At 36.8% G+C, this 23885-nt stretch overlaps 1 protein-coding gene across 7 annotated transcripts in view; it reads left to right on the plus strand.

Moving 5' to 3' along the window:
• The window catches only part of LOC106879533 (TBC1 domain family member 4), a 203185-nt gene that overhangs the window by 165353 nt on the left and 13947 nt on the right, over positions 1 to 23885 (plus strand). For 5 of the 7 annotated variants that reach the window (XM_089354972.1, XM_089354976.1, XM_089354974.1 and 2 more), the window contains exons 12-14: positions 942 to 986; positions 21628 to 21789; positions 22158 to 22319. In XM_089354972.1, the coding sequence (XP_089211098.1) occupies positions 942 to 986; positions 21628 to 21789; positions 22158 to 22319 (369 nt within the window). The remainder of the gene's footprint in view (positions 1 to 941; positions 987 to 21627; positions 21790 to 22157; positions 22320 to 23885) is intronic. The other 2 variants (XM_089354973.1, XM_089354975.1) reach the window with 1 other exon arrangement.

The raw sequence follows: 23885 nt of genomic DNA on the forward strand, positions 1-23885 counted from the left end.
CTATACTGTCTCACAACCACCGAGCAAGAATCAAAATAACAGAGGTTGTGACATACTCAAACTGCCACATTTTACAAAACGGCCAACAACACACATGTAAGCCTAAATAAACCCCTAAACAACCCTCACCAAGCCTAAGTCATCCCACAACAATTCATGCAAGAATTAGAAGAAATACAGCTAACACAAACCCTTCAAGAGCCAACAAATAACCTAAAAGAAGGAAAATCCAAACTCGGCTATAAAAAAAATGCTAGACAGTGAACAGATATGAGTAACCAACAATCAGTTCACAAGTAACCCATAATTACACACAGTCAATGCAAATATCCCACAAGTGACTCAATTTATCATCAGTCAACCCACAATTATTTATCAACAATTTATCATCAGTCAACCCACAGGTAACTCACAACCAACCCATGAATAATCTACAAGCAATCCATAAATAATTTACAATCAATACATAAGTAATCCACAATCAATCCATTTTCGATCCCTCTCCCTAATATCCCACAATCAACCCACAGCTAACCAACAATCAACCCATACATAACTCATAATCAACCATCAAATAACCCACAGGCAACCTGCAGTTGGCCCACAGTGAACCAACAAATATTCCACAACCAACCCCACAAGTAACCCACATTCGACCCACAATCAACTCAAAAGTAACCCACAATTCACCAATAATTGACCCATAACCAACCCACAAATAACCCTCCATAAACCCATGACTCTCCCACAATCAATCCACGATTGACCCATGATTGACCCACAAATAGCCCACTTCCTAAACCCTCAAACTGTAGACGAACAACATACATTCCTTCTTCCTGTTTACCTTCTCCTTCTTCTTCTTCTTCTTCTGCGACTGCTGCTGTCGGTGCTGCTGTTGTTGTTGCCGTTGCTGCTGTTGTCACCCTTGTTGACCACAGGGTATTTCATCTTCTATGGCTCACGCTCTGTGGTGGTTTTCCGAGGTAAGGCTTGTCATCACTTCAGTACTGAAAACCCACACTGCTATTTAAAATCTTGCACCTTCGCTTCTCAGTAGTGGTTGCTATTGTTGTTGTTGTTGTTGTTGTTGTTGTTAATTGTAGTTCTACTTTTTTTATACTAAAGATAATTAGTAGATCTCTTTGTGTCGTAGTAATGTCAATAGTTGTTGTTATATTGTACTGCTATATTTAATACTCTGCAGTTTTTATTTGTTTTTAATTTTAATTTTTTTTTTTTTACTTAGCTTCTGCTTTTTGTAACCTTTTGACCTTCACCCCACTTCTATAATTGTAACCTCCACCACCACTCCCACCATTAGTATTACTACCACCACTTTTGTGAATGAGAGAGCATATTTAAAGAACAATATACTATAAATAATAATAATAATGATAAGGATAATGATTACTTCGTTAAACACTTCCTCACCCTTGCATATGCACACACACACACACATACACATGCACATCTATGTATACACTCTCTCTTACAGTTATGCATATATACACATATAACTATACATACAAACACACACACATATATATACAATTTTATTTTTTGATATTTTATTTGATGTTGTTATTTTTAATTCTTGTCAAATCTTTCTCCTGTTTCTTGTTTGAGTCCCCTTTTGCAGCTTCCATTTATACTCTCTCCACAACATCTTGGGCCCTTGCGGCTAAGCAAAGAAATTGTTGTTGATGTTGTTTTCCTTTTCATCAGTGTAAACCCTACATTTTGTGCATTGTATTTCTCCCTTTGATATTGCACTCACTGTCTTGGACCCGTGTGGCCAATAAAACAAATCATTATTATTATTCCGAGGTTGACTTAGCCTTTCATCCCTTCAGGGTTAATAAATTAAATACCAGTGGAAACACTGGGGTCAATGTAATTGATTAGTCCCTGCCCCCAAAATTTTAGGCCTTGTGCATTTAGTAGAAAGGATTATTATTATTATTATTATTATTATTATTATTATTATTATTATTATTATTATTATTATTATTATTATGCAAGGCAGCAAGCTGGCAGAATCATTAGGATGCTGGGCAAAATGCTTAGTGGTATTTCACCTGTCTTTACATTCTGAGTTCAAATTCTGCTGAGGTCCACTATGCCTTTCATCCTCTCAGGGTCGATAGAATAAGTACTAATTGAATACTGGGGTTGATGTAATTGACTATTCCCCTCCCCCAAATTTCAGGCCTTGTGCCTATAGTAGAAAGTATTATTTTTATTATTATGTACAGAGATGGATAAACCTGACGACTTTGTTTTGGGTTCAGTATCACTGCATGGTACCTTGAGCAGATGTTTTCTGCTTTAACCCCAAGCCAACCAAAGCATTCTAAGTGGATTTGGTAAATGGGAAATTGAAAGAAGCCCTTGTATATATCATCATTATTAATATTATCATGTAGTGTCCATGTTTCATGCTGGCATGAATTGGCTTGGATGCAATGGAATCTGGGCTTTTTAACCAAAAGACTTCATTTCACATCATTTTGCAATCACTTCAACATCTGATATGTGGCATGCTGCACCTGTGTAGGCAATATCAATTTGATAGAGAATGAGCTCATGTATTGCACAAATATTCGATCACAATAAACAAGTCAATTTGTGCAGGTTGTTTAGCTAGGAATTGCAGAACCCTCATTTGTTGTCTACAACAGGAAAATTTGCAATGTATGTGCATGGCCGTTGCCAGTACCGCCTGACTGGCCTTCGTGCCGGTGGCACGTAAAAGCACCCACTACACTCTCAGAGTGGTTGGCGTTAGGAAGGGCATCCAACTGTAGAAACTCTGCCAAATCAGATTGGAGCCTGGTGTAGCCATCTGGTTCACCAGTGCTCAGTCAAAATCGTCCAACCCATGCTAGCGTGGAAAGCGGACGTTAAACTATGATGATGATGATGATGATGATGATGTGTGTGTTTGTTTGATTTCAAATTTTCCTCACATTCACTGGTTTGTAAACAATGGCTTCTTGACAGTGTCATTTGCTTGTAGTCCATTGTGAAAGCATGCCCAGGCCTCATTCAACTGATGCTCTACGTTTTCAGTTTTCCACATAAAACATGTCCAGGGCATTTGTAGTTTGATAGACTGGGAGACTATTACCTTGCTACAAAACAAGTGAAAGTTGGTGACAGGAAGGACATCCTGCTATTAAAAAGAAAAGCGCTCCCTCAACATACTTTCGTTTGACTCATTCAAGCATGGAAACATATACATTAAAATGATGGTGATTAAGGTACAGTGGCAGAGTTATTAGACCAGGCCTGGCTAACTCGAATTACATTGCGGACCACTTTAATCACAGAAAGTTTTTTGAGGGCCGCATTTTGCTTTCTCATGCTATTATTACAATAATGAATGAATGATGGTTGATTCAACATGAAATATTATCATTGCAAAATCAGTGGTATCTTTCTTCCTTACTTCTCATCACAGTCTTTAATTTTTGATAAGATTTTTTAAATGTTTGTTTAACCCTTTCGTTACTGTATTTATTTTGAGATGTCCTGTGTTTCTTTCAATTACTTTAAATATAACAAAGAATTTAGTAAAATAACTTAGTTATCATTTAGTTAGTGTTAGGAACATAAATTGAGGCTAATGTTTGGTGAAAGATTTTAATTCAAAACTTATGAAAACAAGACATTTGTACTCAGAATCAGAGCCAGTTTCAGCCGGGTTGGTAACAAAAGGGTTAAATAAACCCATTTCAAGAAAGTATCAAGCAGGCTGCATGATAAAAGTCTGTGGACCTTAGGTTGGTCAGCCCTGTATTAGACCCACAGTTAGAATTATCTGTGGTATTAAATTGCTTTCCTTTAGATACCAAATTTGAATTCCACCAGATTTCAATTTACCATTTTTTCCTTCCAGGGTTGATAAAATAAGGTACCAGTCATATACTAAGATCATTATAATCAATTGCTCATTTTCTCTGCCCTTCCCCAAACTGTGTGATCCCTTGTATCTATGATAAAAGTTGGAAACAATTATAACTATAATTTAATTAAACATGCATGTATTTATATGTGCTTGTGTGCCTTAATATGTATGTTTATGTCATTATATACTTCTCTGTGTTTGTGTATGTTATCTGCATACCTCTATGTATTTATATGTATGCTCATGCATTTTTGTGTGTTTATGTATATTGTATATATGTGTGTATGTATATGTCTATTCATGCCTGTGTGCATTTGCCTCTGTTTATGTATACATTTGTCTATGTGTATACATCAGTTACTCTGGAATGTGTTATACACTCACATACACAGATAATTATTGTGCTCTAATCAATAATTGTTATTAAAACAGAAGTGAAAATAAATTATCAAAATTGAGAAAAATATCGGTAAAATTGATTATTTAGGATGGAAGAGGGGGTAGATATTAATAATAATAATAATAATAATAATAATAATAATAATAATAATAAGACAATGATAATAATAATGTTTTCTAATAATTGTTTTAGTTTGTGAGCTTCTTGTTTGTGTTATTTTTTGTAATTGTTCATGGAGGTGGTTGTGATGGTTGCTAGTAGCTTTTGATGTTGTTATTTAGCTTGATGTTAATCCTGATTAAGCAGATCTGTGATCAAAAAGATTCAGTCTAGGATCATCTAATCTTCTTTTAAGGGTTAATGTACACAGGACTACATTATCCTTAATATGCTATATCTCCTTCTCGTTTTTTAAGCAAGCAAAGATACTACCTTGACAGAAATTTGACTGCTATTTCTAGCAAATTGATTACCTATAGGCTCCCTATTTGGCTCAGTTTCATATTGTTCCTTGCTATTGTTTGTAGTCGTTGCTGCATTTTTTTTTTTTTTTTTTTGCCACAAGTGAGCCTTGAGCAAATAGACCATTGATCAATTACATCCCAGCAATGACCATCCTGTCATTTTTTTTTAATATTAGGAGCGACATAATTCAATATATGCTTCTGTTATTTAAAATGATTGCACCAACATAGCTAGAATGTGGGCTGCTGGGGGGGTAGTTTGCTACTCCCAGGCCCCCACAAAAAATACATATTGCCTACAGCAGACCCAAAACTGGTTCTGCCCCATAAAAGCACCACCTGGGGCATGACTGTCCCTTCTGCCTCTCCCTCTAGCTATGCTAGTGAATGATTGGCTATAATCTGAGGGACATTTGGCTACTAGTGTTGTTTCTTGTCGTGTAACACTTTTAATACACCTCACTCCACCGTTGGTCCTTTGATACAAACTTCTTGTTATAAACTGATTTAAATTAAAACCTTCCATCAAAATTTCATATTAATTTATATTCCAAACATCAGTTTGGTAATTAGCTATTTCACTAAATTCTCCATTATTTTCAAAATTAATTGAAACGAAGATTATTTCAACAGACATGAAAGGGTAGTAGTAGTAACAATAATAATAATAATAGTAATAATTTTATTAGCCACAGGGGTATAGATGAGGAGACGTTACAAGAACAGACAACAATTTGTGTAGCTATTTACATAAAGGATGAGAAGAAAGAAATGAATAATAATAATTCATCAGTGTTAGGCCATTTTGTTCTGGCAGCCATATAATGATAACTGGGCCTGTGCTGGTCACCTGTAAGGCATCTGCCGAGTGAAAGCTCATCACCTGTAGTTCCATCCTCGTTTATACCATTACTCTCATGCAGAGGTATCACAATTACCAGTATTTTTATCAAGACACCGTATCCAGAAAAAAATAAGAAAAAAATTGCAAGAGTGTGGGCAATGAAGAGAGTAAATGTCATCCCTGAAGTTGTAGGGGAACTTGGAGCACTAACACGTTGGTTGGCACTCCGTCGGTTACGACGCCAAGGGTTCCAGTTGATCCGATCAACAGAACAGCCTGCTCGTGAAATTAACGTGCAAGTGGCTGAGCACTCCACAGACACGTGTACCCTTAACGTAGTTCTCGGGGATATTCAGCGTGACACAGTGTGACAAGGCTGACCCTTTGAATTACAGGCACAACAGAAACAGGAAGTAAGAGTGAGAGAAAGTTGTGGTGGAAGAGTACAGCAGGGTTCGCCACTATCCCCTGCCGGAGCCTCGTGGAGCTTTTAGGTGTTTTCGCTCAATAAACACTCACAATGCCCGGTCTGGGAATCGAAACCATGATCCTATGACCGCGAGTCCGCTGCCCTAAGCACTGGGCCATTGTGCCTCCACCCATATCAGGAGTAGTGTTGGTGAATTTCTGGAAGCATGGAATTTTTGAAGGATGCCATGTCCTGATAACTAACAATTGGCACAGATACTTTCTTCCATGCCTTGACAATTCTGAACCTGGGAAAATGTTTCTAAAAGTCATGGGTGTTGTGCTGGTTTTTTTGATTTTATAAGCATGTCTGCGTGTGGAAGAGGTATTGAATTCAAAAAGGTGTCCAAATTTGTAGATGGAAAGACAGTAGATAATCTTGTACGTTTCTACCAAGTCAGCTGCTAGACTTAGAAGTTTTAGTGTGTTGATGTCCAGAGAAGCAATACTGTTAATGGTGAAAGCCTGTATTCAGGTGTTGTGGTTATCAGGGGTTACTGTTGTTGATGTGGAGGAATTCATCACTAACTAAGCTGCTTCACCATAACAATTTCATTAAGTTCATTAATATATGATATCAAATCCTGTTCGGGTCAACTGACAATCAAAGCCAATCATTAACCTCAATCAAAGCTAATCATTAACCTCAATCAAACTTTTAAATGCCATCAGTCATTAACAAAAGGTAATTCATGGTGAACTAAACAAACATTGTTAATTATGCACCAAATGATTAATTAATTTGCTTTATATATATAATATGTTGTAAACCAACTTACACTACAGCCAATCTCCACAAATTGTTTTCACTAATATTAAATATTTGTTAAAGCCAGGTCTTTTCAATGTTCTCTTTCTTTGTCTGACTATATGTATGTTGCTACTGGGAAAGGCTGAAACAGCTAAGACTCTACTCCCTGGAGAGAAGGCGGGAGAGGTATACAGTAATATATATCTGGAAGATCCTGGAAGGAATTGTGCCAAATTTTGGCATTGAAAGCTACACCAATGCCAGAACAGGACGACACTGCATAGTGCCAAAGATCCCAGCAATGCTATCGCGCTTCAAGACCAGTTACTACAACAGTTTGGGTTTCAGGGACCCACAGCTTTTTAATATTCTCCCAAAGAGCCTGAGGAACCTGCACAAAGTAGATGTAGGGGTTTTTAAATCAAAGCTGGACCTCTTCCTGTCGAGGGTCCCAGATGAACCTACCTCACAGCAAGAGGTGCAAATGAGGGTAGCTGCATCAAACTCCATTCTTCACCAGGTGCCACATATTGGAGGAGGCTCTCAGTAATAACAGTGTAGCAAAACGGCAGTGCATCAGCATGGCCGCAGCTCTAAGCTGAAACTATAAAAAAAAAGAATATATGTGTGTGTGTGTAATTGTTTGCATATATGTATGTATATTTGTTTACACACACATATATGTTTGTGTATGTGTATATATATATATATATATGTGTGTGTGTGTGTGTGTATGCTTGTGTATATGTATGTGTGTGCATCAATGTCTACTGACAACAAATAATTAATATGAACACATACTGAAATATACATTCATTTGAGACTTTAATTATCCCTGTCTCAAGATATCATGCACTGGCATATCATTAACATTTATGTTGGAATAAGGCATAGTATTATTGCGCTGTGTGTGTGTTTATATATACACACTTGCACATGCACGCACACACACACACTGTCATCAGATTTAGTAGACAGAAACTGAAAGAAACCTGTTGTATGTGTGTATCTTTGTGTACCTTTGTCTAGACATCATGTGTTGGTTGTAAACAAGCATCCCCATCATACAAGCAAAGTTGTTCATTTACAGTCTTCTGAAAAAAATATGTCTAGCTATGGGAAAATATTCCCTTGTTTGGAAACTGCTAAGAGTCGGTGACTGGAAGGGCATCCAGCTGTAGGAAATCTGCCTCAACAAATTCTGTCCAACCCATACTAACATGGAAAAATAGACGTTAAATGAGGAATGAATGAAAATGAATACATATAATGCAAGATTTTAATATTTAGCTCCTTCTAAATGTATTAGAGTACTCTATAATGTTAATTCATTTGCATATATTTTCCGAAAAATGTAAGTATCTTCATATAGTGCATGTATTTTTAGCCTTTCTGTCTGTTTTGTTACATTTTGTTTCTTTCTTGAAAATCAATTAACATTATACTTAAACTGAAATAGATATGTATCATTATATGACCTTTCTCTCTCTCTCTCTCTTCCTTTACTGATGATTGTGTATGTAGTATATGAAACTTTGAGATGTCAATGTCTGCTGCCTCATACAGATATTTATTCTAATATTCTTACATCTAGATTTTTATTTCTAGTATATTTAGATGTTTAACTGTAAAACTGTTTTATTTATGTCTGCTTATAGCAAAATATCCATATACCTCTCTGTCTGTCTGCATATATATATATATATATATATATATATATATATATATAGTAAAATAAGAAATAGAAATTCCTTGGAACAGTATTATGTATTTGAAAAAAATTAATAGAAATGGCTTTTCTGATAAAATCAATAGAAATGACTTTTCTGGTGGAAAAAATTAGCAGAAAAGCCATTTCTATTCTTTTTTTCCAACACACACTCATATGTGTATATATATATATATATATATATATATATATATATATATATATGTATATGTATATATATATATTTATATATATATATATATATATATATATATATATATATATATATATATATGTATATGTATATATATATATTTATATATGTATATATATATATATTTATATATGTATATATATATATATATATATATATATATATATATATATAAGGCATCATCTTTGTAAATTGCGAAGTGTACGTCAGGAAAAGTCTTGCCCAACGTATCGAGTAGGAATAGTCCAATAAGATCACATATGCCTGCTCTATATAATATATATATATATACATATATATATATCTGCTACTCCATATCCATATCTACCTGTCCAGCTCTCTCTCTCTCTTCCTCCCTCTCTCCCTTCTTTTCCTTAATTGGCCATTAGACAGTAATTGAAAGTAATGATTTTAAAAAATGGTAAATTTTGTCTTTTCTGGCCAGGTTCTTTTTTTCTAATCTTGTAATATTTTGACTTATTTTCTTATGTTCTCTCAACAGAAAAATCATTTACTTTTACCATCAAATGAGCCAGTATTTGTGTGAGTGTATGTGTATGTGTGTTGTAGATACTGGTATGGCTGTGTGCTTAAGAAGTTCCCTTCCCAGCCATATGGTTTTAGGTTCAATCCTACTGTGCAAGTGTCTTTTACTATTCTCCCAAGCTAACCTTTGCCATTGTGAGTGAATTTGGAAGACAAAAATAATAATAATAATTGTATTAAACCCATGGTGTGTTTGTGTGTGTAATTTTGCATGAATGTTGAGATTTCTTTTGTCAACATCTGAGCTAAGTGGTAGTGTTGTTAACATTAAGGTTAGTTACTCTGAGATTTTGAAGACCTGTGAAATATATAAACTTGTTTGAAAAACAAAAGAAAAATATTGTTGAAAGTTGGTGACAGGAAGAGCATCCAACCATAAAATTTTTCCTTTAAAAAAAAGTCAATTCCTGTTCAAGCCATGCTAGCATGGGAAAACAGTAAATAAACAGAAAACCAGTATCACTATCACCATCATCACCATCATTATCATCACCATCATCACCATCATCATCATTTACCATCTGACTTCCATGCTGATATGGGTCAGACAGCTTTACAGGATGTAACAATCCAGAGGACAGCATTGAGCTCCAGTGCCTGCTTTGACAGGGTTTATTATATTTGGATACCCTTCCTAACACCAACCACTTTACAGAGTGTGCAGGATACTTTCTCTTTTTTTTTTTTCTTTTTTCTTTGTGACACTGAATATTTATTTATTTATTCAGTTACTGAACTACCTATTGATTTAATTAGCTTGTATGTGGCTGAGTATTCCACAGGCATGTGTACTCTTAATGTGATTCTCATGCAGAATTGGTATGACACAATGTCTGACAAGGCCGAAACTTTGAATTACAGGCTTCTATATAGTTTTCCATCTACCCAATTTCACACATAAGATAAGGGTTGACCCAAGGCTATCGAAAATAACATTTACCCAAGATGCCATATAGTGGGATTGAACCCGGAACCCCATGACTGCAAAGCAAACTTCTAAACCATTCAGCCATAATGCATCAAAATGTATATATATACATTTACTTTACGTGTGTGTGTGTGTATGTGTGTGCATATGAGAAAAACCATACAGAGAGATAATTATAAAATATAATCACTGGAATTTAGGGAGATTAGAGATGATCTGTATCAGCCTAAGTCAGCTTGTTAATAAATACAAGATTGAGATATACTAGTTTGTTAGGTGAGAGGAGATGAGATGTTTAATCTGTTACCTCAATTAATTAGATTCTGTGCCTGAACACACACACATACACACGCATGTATGGATGCACTTGAATGCGTACATTGTTTATTTTAGACAAATGAGAGAGGAGTGCTCAATCCATGTTGTAAAGAATGTTTGTTTGTTTTTTTTTATTGAAACTGACAATGAGAGTTTGTCTCACAGCTTGAGTTTCATGCCACTACAATCTTCAGGCATTCTTGCTTCTTGAAGTTTGCAGTGGCATGAAACTCAACTCACAACAGAAATTCTCTATTTCAGTTTCAATAATATAAAAAAATACACACATGCACATATTGATGTTATATTTTGGGTTCTTCTACACCCCTCATCATCATCATCATCGCTTAACATCCGCTTTCCATGCTAGCATGGGTTGGACGATTTGACTGAGGACTGGTGAACCGGATGGCTACACCAGGCTCCAATCTGATTTGGCAGAGTTTCTACAGCTGGATGCCCTTCCTAACGCCAACCACTCAGAGAGTGTAGTGGGTGCTTTTACGTGCCACTGGCACGAAGGCCAATCAGGAGGTACTGGCAACGGCCAATCTCGAAATGGTGTATTTTACGTGCCCTTGTAGAAGATAAATACCACTCAACTACACTGATGATACTGGCAAAGGTACCACATGAAATTGAGGTCCTATCAAAGCTAATTGGGATGGGGCAGAGGTATCTGGCATGACATGAAGAAACATATCTTGATCACAGCTATTTGAAGATTATTGTTATTATACTATTATTAAGGCGGCAAGCTTCACAGAATCATTAGCATGCCAAGCAAAATGCTTAGCTGCATTTTGTCTTTAAGTTCTGAGTTCAAATTCCACCGAGGTCGACTTTGCCTTTCATCCTTTTGTGGGGGTCAATAAAATAAGTACCAATTGAGTACTTAAAGTACCAGCAAAACACTAAGGTCAATGTAATCAATTAGTCTCCCCCCACCACCACCACCACCAAATTTCAGGCCTCGTGCCTATAGTAGAAAGGATTATTATTATCATTACTATTATTATTATTATTATTATTATTATTATTATTATTATTATTATTATTATTATCATTATTATTTACATTGTATGTAACCCCTGCACACTTTATGTTTGTCTTTGTATTGTCTCCCTCATCCTTCACCCTGGTGGCAAATAAAAGAAATCATTATTATTATTATTATCACTATTATTATTAACTAAGGAAGCAAGCCAGCAGAATCGTTAACACACAGGTGTATTTTGTTAAGCAGTGGGTTAATGTAATCAACTAGCCTCTCCCTGCCTCAAACTTCAAGCCTTGGGCCTGTAATAGAAAATACAGGTTGTCGTCAACTTACGACCTATCCGACTTACAACTGATTGACTTTATGATGATTGGTGCACCAGCTGCCAGCAGCAGTAATAAATAGTCCAGTTGAAATCTAATGGGTTTAATTTCTTAGAAATTAACCCACCTACAGATAATGTCAACTAACAAACACTTCCCCTAGGTTTGATTATCGATCGCCACTGTGGTTATCCCAAGTGTTGGATGACTATCCTGTCACAGACTCATCGAGGCAACCTTGTATTTGTTTATAAGACGACTGCTTGAGACTCTGAAATTTTTGATTAACGCCAGTTATAATACAGAATGCTGTGTGTGACTTTTACTTGAGAATGTACTTTAAGAATGTAAAAATATAAAACAAAGCTATGTAGGCCTATAGGCTGACTTACGACCACTCAGTCAGAACCAATTGTTGTCATAAGTCGATGACGATCTGTATTATTATTAAGATGTATTAAAGTATAAGCAGATATCATTAGCACACTGGACTAAATGCTTAGTATCATTTCAGCTGTCTTCACATTCTGATTTCAAATTCCACCAAGATCAACTTTGCCTTTCATCCTTTTGGAGTTAGTAAGTACCAACCGAGCACTGGGGTCAATGTAATTGACTTTCCCCTCCCTTCAAAAACTACTGGACCTGTGCCAAAATTTGAACCCATTGTTATCCTCATCATCATCATCATCATCATCATTTAACGTCCGCTTTCCATGCTAGCATGGGTTGGATGATTTGACTGAGGACTGGTGAAACCAGATGGCTACACCAGGCTCCAATCTGATTTGGCTGAGTTTCTACAGCTGGATGCTCTTCCTAACGCCAACCACTCCGAGAGTGTAGTGGGTGCTTTTACGTGCCACCTGCACAGGAGCCAGTCCAGTGGTACTAGCAATGATCTCGCTTGAATGTCTTTACACATGCCACCGGCACAAGTGCCAGGAAGGCGACGCTGGGCACAGGTGCCATCACGATATCGTTTTTGCTTGCCCAACAGGTCTTTGCAAGCCGAGTTTCATGTCCAATGTTATCATTATTATTATTATTATTATTATTATTATTAAGGCAGCAAGCTGGCAGAATTGTTAGCATGCTGGGCAAATTGCGTAGCAGTATTTTGCCTGTCGCTACATTCTGAGTTCAAATTCCACCAGGGTCAACTTTGACTTTCAACCTATCAGGCTCGATAAATTAAGTACCAGTTGAGTACTGAGATCAGTGTAATTGACTATCCCCCACCCCAGCCATAAATTTCAGGCCTTGTGCTTATAGTAGACAGGATTATTATTATTATTATTATAACATATACGATGGTTTGACTGTGTGGTTAAGAAGCTTGCTTTCCACCCTTGTGATCTGGGGTTCAGTCCCACTGTGCAGCACCTTAGGCAAGTGTCTTCTACTATAGCCAACCAAAGCCTTTTTAGTGAATTTAGTTGACGGAAACTCAAAGATGCCCCTTGTGTGTGTTTGTGTTGTTTATGTACTCCGTGATACTTTGACAACCGCTGTTCGTTTGTTTACAACCCCATAAATTAGCAGATCAGTAAAAGAGACCAATAGCAGATTTAAGAAAATAAGCACTGGTGTTGATTTCTTGGACAAAACTCTTTAAAGTAGTGCCCCAGTATGGCCAAAATCCAAGGAGTGAAACAAGTTGAAAGTAAAAGATAGGGAGTTGAATACATTGTCTTTCACAGAGTAAGGACCAGCAACCCTAACCCTCTGATATGTGAACAACTGAGCATTTAACCCTTTCAATACCAACCCGGCTGAAACCACCTCTGGCTCTGTAGTACAAATGTCTTATTTTCAAAAGTTCTGAATTAAAATCTTCTACCAAACCTTGGTCACAATTTGTGTTCCTAACGCTAAGTTAATGGTAACAAAGTTATTTTACTAAATTCTTTGTTATATTTAAAATTAATTGAAAGAAACACAGATCATCTCAACAGAAATATGGTAACAAAAGGGTTAAAGCCTGTTGTATCATTCTCTGAGACAGAATGTTAACTAGACCAAAGGTGTGGTAAGAAGCTTGCTTCCCAACCACATGGTTCCAAGTTCAGTCCCATTGCGTGAAACCTTGGGCAAGTGTCTTCCACTATAGCCTCAGGCTGACCAAAGCCTTGTGAGTGAATTTGGTAGAGGGAAACTGAAAGAAGCCTATCATGTGTGTGTGTCATATGTCTTTGTGTCTGTGTTTTCACCACTTGACAACTGGTGTTGGTGTGTTTACATCTCCGTAACTTAGCAGTTTGGCAAAAAGAGACCGATAGAATAAGTACTAGGCTTTAAAAAAATAAGTCCTGGAGTCGATTTGTTCAACTAAAATCCTTCAAGGCAATGCTCCAGCATGGCTGCAGTCAGCTGACTGAAACAAGTAAATGAATAAAAGAAAGCAATTCCCCCCCCTCCTTTCTCTGTTCTCTCCCTCCCTTCCTCTCCCTTATTTCTCTCTTTGTGTCCTTCTCATTCTCTTACTCTCTCTCATGGTCCTCTTTCTGTTTTACTGTCTCCCTCCTTTAATTTTGTCTCTCTCCTTTTCTTCCTCTTCCATCATTCTCTTTCTCTCTATGCATATCTGTTTCTTCGTCACCCTTTCTGTATTTCTATCTATCTATCTCTTTCCCTCTCTATCAATTGATCCTTTCTACCTTACCTCTCTTCCTTTCTTTCATTTCGTCTTGCCATTCATGCATAACTAATCAAGTTAAAAAGCACTTTCTCTTGGCTCATCCCGCCTACATATACAAGCAATAGTACACTAAAGCACACACACACACACATTCACAGTATTCTCTTCCTCTCTTCTTCCTTCTTTCTCCTCCTCCTCCCTCTCTCTCTTTATAATACTCCTTTACAATCTCTGACTTGTCAAACATTCCTTTGCCTCTCATTCACTAACCTTGAGTCTCTCTATTTCACATGCACACACACACACACACACACACACTTACGCACCCAACACACACCGTGGCAATGGTGCAGATGGTGGTAACAAAAGAAAAATGTTAATCCAGTTATGCCAAATGAAAATCCATTCAACCCATGCAAGCTAGGAAGTACTGTAGTAAAAGTAATGATGATGATGATCTGACTGTCTAATTACCTGTCTCACTGTCTAGTTAGCTATATCTCTCACTGTCTAATTATCCATCTTTCTCACTGTCTAATTATCTATCTATCTCTATCCAGTTAGTCCGTCTCATTGTCTCATCTATCATCTCACTATCTTATCTAGCGCTTTCTAATCTCTCTCTCCGCTTCTCTCTCTCTCTATATATATATATATATATATCGATATATGTATGTATATATATATATATATATATATATATATATATATATATATATATATATATATATATATATATATATATATATACATGTTGGCTTGGCGATAACTATTAATTTCCAGTACCGCTGCCGTAGTCTGCTTTAGAGAGACTTAGAAATATTAATAACTATATATATATATATATATATATATATATATATATATATATATATATATATTAGGGATAAAATCCAAAATTACAAGTAAAAACTCAATTAAAATCAATTTATTAAAAATTAAAATTAAATTAAGTTTCACAGTATAAAATATATATAGATATATAGTTTTAGGGAAAAGAACCAAGGTTCATGAACTCATCGATGAACATCCACTGTCACATATAGATATTTACTTTGTATTATATTATACTTATTTATTGTGCTTTTAATTATTAATTTTTCTATATGTGACAGTGGATTTTCATCGATGAGTTCATGAACCTTGGTTCTTTTCCCTAAAACTATATATATATATATATATATATATATATATATATATATATATATATATATATATATATATGTGGATAGCGGTTTCGTGTCTCACTCTATAGAATAATATAGTATAGTTGTTAGTTAGAGATCACTCTATTCGAGTAGGTAGAAAGAGAAAAAGTGGAAGAACGCATTATGTCAACTCACTTTTCCGCCCATCCACCGAATTGTATTATTCTACTCCTCCAACGCCCGCTACCGCCCTGTAACAGTAATCTCGGTCGCCTCCTCCACGGCTCCTCCAATCATCGCCCTACACCTCCTACCCCTGCCACCGGCACATTCCCCGGTGACTATTGATGGCCGATCGTGGAGCCACATGTCAGGTGCTGTGTCCAGAGAAATTGCTATTCTCTACATGTATTCACCAGTTGACCTATGACTCTGACCTCCGACATGTGGTCACCGATGCCCAGAACTTCGCCTGGACTCTTTGCAATTTCACATGTATGCCGACGGTTCGTTTTAGCTAACGTTGTTGTTGTTGTTGTTGTGAGTTCGTGTTGTTATTATGTTTAGTCCTCCGCAGCCCAACTATAACCCATAGCCAAAAATATTCCAGAGTTGACCACCCGATTTGTCATTATATCATGAACTGTATTGTTTGGTGTATCCTTCATTACTGAAGATGCTTAGGTGTGATTTGAGAAAAACTAGGTTGTTATGTTTAGCAAAGTCGAGTGACTGCGTATAGGCGTCTTCGTTCGTAGTGGGTTCGCATTGTTGTTGCTACTGCTGCTGTTGTCGTTCTTTTGTGACTATTTGTTGTTGTCTTTGTTGTTGTTAAGTCCCGGTCAAGCAAACCTCTGATCAAACACATGATCTCTCTACAACCATAATCATTATTCAATGCGTCCTTCTTTTCTGAAAACGGTTAGATATGTTTTGAGGAAGAACTGATTGCTATTTCTAGCCTACCGAATGGCTGCATAAAGGTGCTCTCGTTTGCTGTTGTTGTGGTTGTAGTGGTAGCTGTATTTATTCGGGTGTGTCTGCAGCCCAATATACACACATCATGGAAACACGCACGTACATATATATATATATATATATATATATAACACGCAATCACGCACACCTGCAATGGAAGCACTGGAATATATATGTAGGATGTATAAACACACACAATCGAAGCACGCACGTACATGCAAGTACACGTTCGTGCATTCCCCGTATATAAATACAAACACAAGCACTCTCATATAAAGATGTGTGTGTGTGTGTGTGTGTATACACAACTCAGACACCCATACGCACCTGAACAGACACACAAACACACACATATGCTGAAATGCATCTACTCAGCTTTACACACGTGAATACACGCCCACACGAATTCACACCTACGCTCTTTCGCTCCCGAGAAATCCCCAAATGCGCGCACGCACGCAGCACCAAATGACATCTGCACACCTATTAATTGTGTTGTGTGTTTGTGTGTCTATGTATATATATATATATATATATATATATATATATATATATATATATATATATATGTGTGTGTGTGTGTGTGTGTGTGTGTGTGTGTCTGTGTATCAGTTATTCGGTCAGCAGAAGTTACAAAGTGAATCACGGGCCGAGAACTTCATTTATTGACACTTATAAAACGGGTGTGTGTGTATACTTGTGCGCAAATGTATGTTTTTATGTATATACACCTCCTAAAAGTTACAACCCTCTCGTGTATTCCTTGAAAAACAAACTCTGCTCGTGTATCGAGTACTCGTTTCTTCCGCTTTTACACGCACTTTCTCATACATGCTCGCGCGCGCGCGCATGGGAAACTTCGATATATATGTGTGTGTGTGTGTGCTTGTGTGTGTGATGAGTTTCTCTATTTAAATCGCCGTTGTATTGGGGAGGTCATGCTTACTACTATTTACCACTACAAACTACTACAACTGCTACTGTTTCCGTACGTGCTACTAAGTGTATTCTGATGATAATAATATTAGTTTCCCACCACCACCACCACCACTGGAAACAACCATGATCGATAAAATTATGATCAAAGGTATTTCACCCGTGTGCGTCTAGTCTTTTAACGTATATTATCCGTGTTTTCCGGAAATTTGACTGCTATTTCTAGCAACTCGAGCAACTCGCGTACATGTTGGGTTTGTTCTTTAAGTCTGAGCGCAATGTTGTTAGTGTTTACTTGACGCTACTACTATTGCCAACACCAATAACACTATCATCACCACTACTACTACTACTACTGCTGCTGCTGCTATTGAAGATGAAAGAAAATGCCCAGCAGAATCCATCGAAGTCTGCTGTCACCGCCACCACCACCATTTCCATCACTGGTCGATTGTCTGCGTGGGAGGAAGTGGAAGAGAAGACGGACTGTGTGGTGGTGGCGGTGGTGATGTTGTGTTGAAGAACAAGCGAACTGAGACAGCCTGTCTGTCTGTCTAATGTTACATTTGCAACGCGGTTGGGCGGCGTGACGCACTGTCAATCGGATTTGGGCAATGGGTGGGTTGTGGATAGATGTTTGGGTATACATCACCACCCCCCACGTCATTCTTTCCCTATCCCCCCCTGCGCATTGAGAGAAAGCTGGGTGGGGGGACACATGATGATGGCTTTGGATGTAGCGATAGTGTGTTGTGTCACAAAGATGAGACAGACGGCTGCTGCATTGTATTAGTGTGTCTTTATAGTTACTAACCAGGGTAGACGTTGACAGAATAAATATATGGGTAGATAGGTAACTCTGTATTTACTCAGTCACGAATGGATGGACCAGTAATTGAAGTGGTAGATAGGATTGATGGATAGATCAATGGATTTAATGTATTGATTCATAGATTGGATGGTCAGTTGATGAATGGAGGAAGTGGATGAGTGGGTTATTGGATAAAGGGGTGGATGGATATATAGATAGAGAGAAGGGGGATGGACATAATGGACAGGTAGCTGGACACAGGCAGGAAGGTTATACAGACTGGCAAATGGACATAGATAAAATGACATAGGCAAGTGGATGATCATAGTGACAGATAGATGGACACAGACATGTGGACATAGAGATGGATGGACTATAGATACGGTTGGATAAATGGACATACAAGTGGACATAGAGAGGATGGACATGTAAACAAATGGATGGATAAATTGATGGGCAAGCATACAGACAGCTAGATAGTTGTATGGATGGACATTTAGAGAAATGACTGGACAGATAGACTAAAAGCTGATGCACACATAGACAGAGAGACATAGAAAATATGGATGCAGGTACAGAGAGATGGGTCAGTGGATGGACTTATTGATGAATACATGGACAAACCAAGAGATAGAAAGACAGACAGTATGAATATATTGTTTAAAATATATATATATATAATAGAGAAGTAGATCATCAGTATGTTGATAAATGTATTTTGCAGTGTCTAGGGTGAGTCATTATGCAAATAGTAATAGTAACTCACACACACAGCAGTTCAATTCTGCTCCTTTATTGTTAGTCAGTTAAGTATCTGAAGGAAAGAAGGACTCCTTTCAGTCATGACTGACCATGGGATTGCACCTAGAAAGTTCCCCTCTGAGGCACAAGTCCAGGGAAGGTTGTTTATGGAAGACCAGCAGTCACCCATGCATACCAGCCTTCCCTCTCCAGATTGCTGATGTTATCCAAGGGAAAGGCAAAGGGGCCGATACAGCTTGGCACCAGTGACGTCGCAACTCATTTCTACAGCTGAGTGAACTGGAGCAATGTGAAATAAAGTGTCTTGCTCAAGAACACAACACACAGCCCAGTCTGGGAATCAAACTCACTACCTCATGATTGTAAGCCTGATATTCTAACCACTGAACTATGTTAAGTATCTAACCAATTAATTAATCGATCATTTGTTTAACCAACATGTTAAACAAGTGATTGATTAATTAGTTGGTTAGATATTTAATCAATTGACTGATGATAAAGATGTAGAATTGAACTTATGTGTGTGTTATTATTGGCATAACAACTTTCCCAAGACACTACAAAATACATTTATTAGCATTCTGCCAATCTACTTCTGTATAATACTTATAATAATTATTATTTGTGGATTTGGTGAATAGAAACTGAAAGAAACCAATATTGTACATGTGTGTGTGTGTGATTGTTTCTGTTTGTTTCCTGCCACTGCTTGATAACTGGAGTTGGTTTGTTTACATCCCCATAACCTAGCAGTTCACTAAAAATCACCGATAGAATAAATACTAGTCTTCAAAAAAAAAAAAAAAAGTACGGTAAATTTGTTTGACTAAACCTTTCGAGATGGTGTCCCAGCTTGGGCTCAGTCCAATGACTGAAACAAGTAATAGAAAAAGGTAAAGAATATATGTGTTGGTGTTCTTTATTTTAGAATGTTTAAAGATTCAATGAAATACAGAGGCAGCAGAAATAGCGCCTTTTATGCTGCAAACTGAATACTGGCTGAGAGTTGAAAATTGAATGATATTTACTTTAACCCTTTTGTTACCAACCCGGCTGAAACTGGCTCTGGCTCTGTAGTACAAATGTCTTGTTTTCATAAGTTTTGAATTAAAATCTTCCACCAAACCTTAGTCACAATTTATGTTCCTAACACTGGCTGAATGATAACTAAGTTATTTTACTAAATTCTTTGTTATATTTAAAGTAATTGAAAGAAACACAGAGCATCTCAATAGGAATATGGTAACAAAAGGGTTACACAAGATGGCATGTCACCTCACTATGAGTTAAGTGTTTGGGGTTGGTTAAATCTTAATTTTGAGCTGAGGTGGATAGGGTGATGTGGAGCAATTGTGTAACCATCACAATCAGCAGGTCTAACGTGAACTGACTTTTTCTTGTGGGGTGTACTGAAAGATGTTGTTTACATTGTTTACAGGCTCAAATTGAAAACAATTCCTGAATTAAAACGAGCAATTTCTGGTAAATTTTCTGAAATTAATGTAGAAATATGCCAAATGGTTTGTAAAAGTATTGCTGGTATGGTTCAGCAGTGTATTGAACACAAGGGGGAGCATTTTGAACATGTTAATTGGTTTGTTAATCACAACAGATCATGTTTTGATGAAACAATATTTTATAATCTGTTGTATCTGGGGAGAGTCATTTTCTTATTGTGCCTTAAAATTTAACACACTCACCAGTAAAATTTCCACTTTTTTTTTTTTTTTTTTTTTTTCCTAAAATTTTCGTTGCATCTTGCAACCTTATCAATAGTCTTGCAAACCAAATCCAAGAACGAAATATAATAAGCTTTGGCCGAGCTAGCAAGACGCTGAGAAACACCGTGTTCTGCTGTCTAAAAATCAAGATAGCTATCCGACAGCTCTACTTCATTATTAAAAAGGGACAGTCAAGACAATTGATAAGGTTGCAAAACGCAAAGAAAATTTTAGGAAAATAAATAGAAAAATAAGTGGAAATTTTACCGGTGAGTGTGTTAAATTTTAAGGCACAATAAGAAAATGACTCTCCCCAGACACAACAGAATATGCTTCAACACACGAAATCACATAAAAAATCTTGCAAACCAAATCCCAAAACGAAATATTTTATAAGTTTTCTTAAACTACTGTAATTTATTTTCATTCAGAAAAAGTTGATAAACAAAAAGGTGTTACTTTTGCTGCACCCTGTATTTGTAACCATATTTCAAGAAGATTCTTTTTTGCTTAGTTATTTTTATGTAGGTTTTTTTTTTTAATAATTCAGAACATCACCATCATTGTCAATGTCATCACATCCTTAACAACAATATAATAAAATGTAACTTTTAACTTTTCAGATTTTCATGTGAGAAGTCTTCCAACAGTTTGCTAAGAGAAGTTTCATTACCAATTATTAATTCATTAATAACTACTACCTCTACCACTACTACTGCTACTTTTTATTTATTTATTTTTTTTACCTTACAGCCAGACAAGATGAGATCCAACAGAAGAGACAGAATCTCGACTATGAGGAGATAACGCCATGCCTGAAAGAAGTGACCAAAGTCTGGGATTCGATGCTCAATAATTCTAACCGAAAGGAAACTCAGTTTGATAAGAAAATCCTGATTGATTGCATCAAACAAGGTTATTAAATAATCTCAACACTTCTTTCACTCTTTCTTTTGTTCTCTCTCTCTCTATATATATATATACACACACACATATATGTGTGTATGTGATAACTAAGTCAAAGCATCTATTTATATATATATATATATATCATCATCATTTAACGTCCGCTTGAAAAGGATATACATATCCAAATTCCGAGATTGAACTTTGCTCGTACAAGGTTTTGAACTTATAATTCGCAAGGTCAGAAAAGAAGTTAACAATCTAACGGGCCAGCCATTTATAATTCTGAATAATATTGGTTTCTTTAATTTAAAAAAAAAAAAATTTAAAAAAATAAAAAAAAACTATGATCCCTAAAAATTGTTATTGTCTTTCAGGAGTACCAAAGAGTCGTCGAGGAGCAATCTGGCAGCTCTTGGTGGAGCAGGCCCAGCTTCAGTCACCTATGGTCAGCACAGGCAGTGGGCTTGATGATGCTAGTTATGATGATTTAATGCGCCGACTTACTACACACCAACATGCAATACTCATTGATTTAGGTAAGTTAGTTTTGTCAAAATTCAAGGTCATTAAAAAAAAAAAAGAAAATTGGAAAACCTTTTTTCAATTAAATGTCAGTCGCAGGAGTGTGGTAAGTAGCTTGCTTACCAACCACATGGTCCCGGGTTCATTCCCACTGCATGGCATCTTGGGCAAGTGTCTTCTACTATAGCCTTGGGCCGACCAAAACCTTGTGAGTGGATTTGGTAGACGGAAACTGAAAGAAGCCTGTTGTATATATATATATATATATATGTGTGTGTGTGTGTATGTTTGTGTGTCTGTGTTTGTCCCCCCAACATTGCTTGACAACCGATGGTGGTGTGTTTACGTCCCCGTAACTTAGCGGTTCGGCGAAAGAGACCGATAGAATAAGTACTAGGCTTACAAAGAATAAGTCCTGGGGTCGATGTGCTCGACTAAAGGCGGTGCTCCAGCATGGCCGCAGTCAAATGACTGAAACAAGTAAAAGAGTAAAGAGTAAAAAAGAGTAATATTATATACTCAGCTCGTTGCATGTCAAAACTCTACATAAAAAAAAAAACTTGCATTGCCACAGCTAGAATGTTTTCAATTATAGATATGGATCAGGATTGACCTGGGGTCTAAACAACAACAACAGCTGGTATCACCATGTGTGTACTGAATTTTCTGTACACAATGAAAAGGATGAGATGCTCACAGCTCGAATGCTTTTGATCATAGATATGCTGAGGCCAGACAGCAGCAGGTATCATCTTGTGTGTAGGAATTTCCTGCCCATAATGAAAAAAATATGATGATCACATCTGGAATGATCATATGCTAGATTTCATTGGACCTTAATGTCCATCTCATTTGCCAGCATATGAGATGGACATTGAATGATGATAATGATGAGCAGGAAGTTTAGATCATAGAACCAAGGCCAGTCTCAGGCAAGTTGGTATCAAAAGGGTTAAAATGACCTGACAACTATAAAAACAGATATGACCGAAGAGAAACTAATGTATTGAATGTCCACTCATCTATTGAGTCTGGCTCCATAACTATGTAGTTGAATATATCTTTCACAAGTATTCAATGTTAGCAATCTAATAATAGGTGCAGGGTGGCTGTGTGGTAAGAAGCTTGTTTCCCAACCACACCTTGGGCAAGTGTCTTTTACTACAATACTGGGCCAACCAAAGTCTTGTGAGTGGATTAGGTAGACAGAAACTGAAAGAAGTCCATTGTATGGGATGAAGTGGTGAGAAAGGAACTTAGGATGTTGTGCCTCACTAAGGACCAGGAGATGTGAGGATTTACTGTACTTGATAACATGTGTCAAGTCAAATAAAATTGCTGTCTTCCCCACATAATAGCTTATCCTTTCATGAAAAGCACCCATGCTGGTGACACTTAAAAAACACCCAACACTGTTAAGTGGTTGGTGTTAGGAAGGGCATCCAGCTGTAGAAGCCATTCCACAACAGACAATTGGTGTCTGGACAGCTCCATGTTAAACCATCCAACCCATGCCTACATGAAAAGTGGCTGTTAAATAATGATGATGATGTGTGTTATTTACTGTCTCTTCTCACTAT

This window comes from Octopus bimaculoides, chromosome 7 (genome assembly GCF_046866305.1).
Source record: "Octopus bimaculoides isolate indiv1 chromosome 7, ASM4686630v1, whole genome shotgun sequence".
Lineage (NCBI taxonomy): Eukaryota > Metazoa > Mollusca > Cephalopoda > Octopoda > Octopodidae > Octopus > Octopus bimaculoides.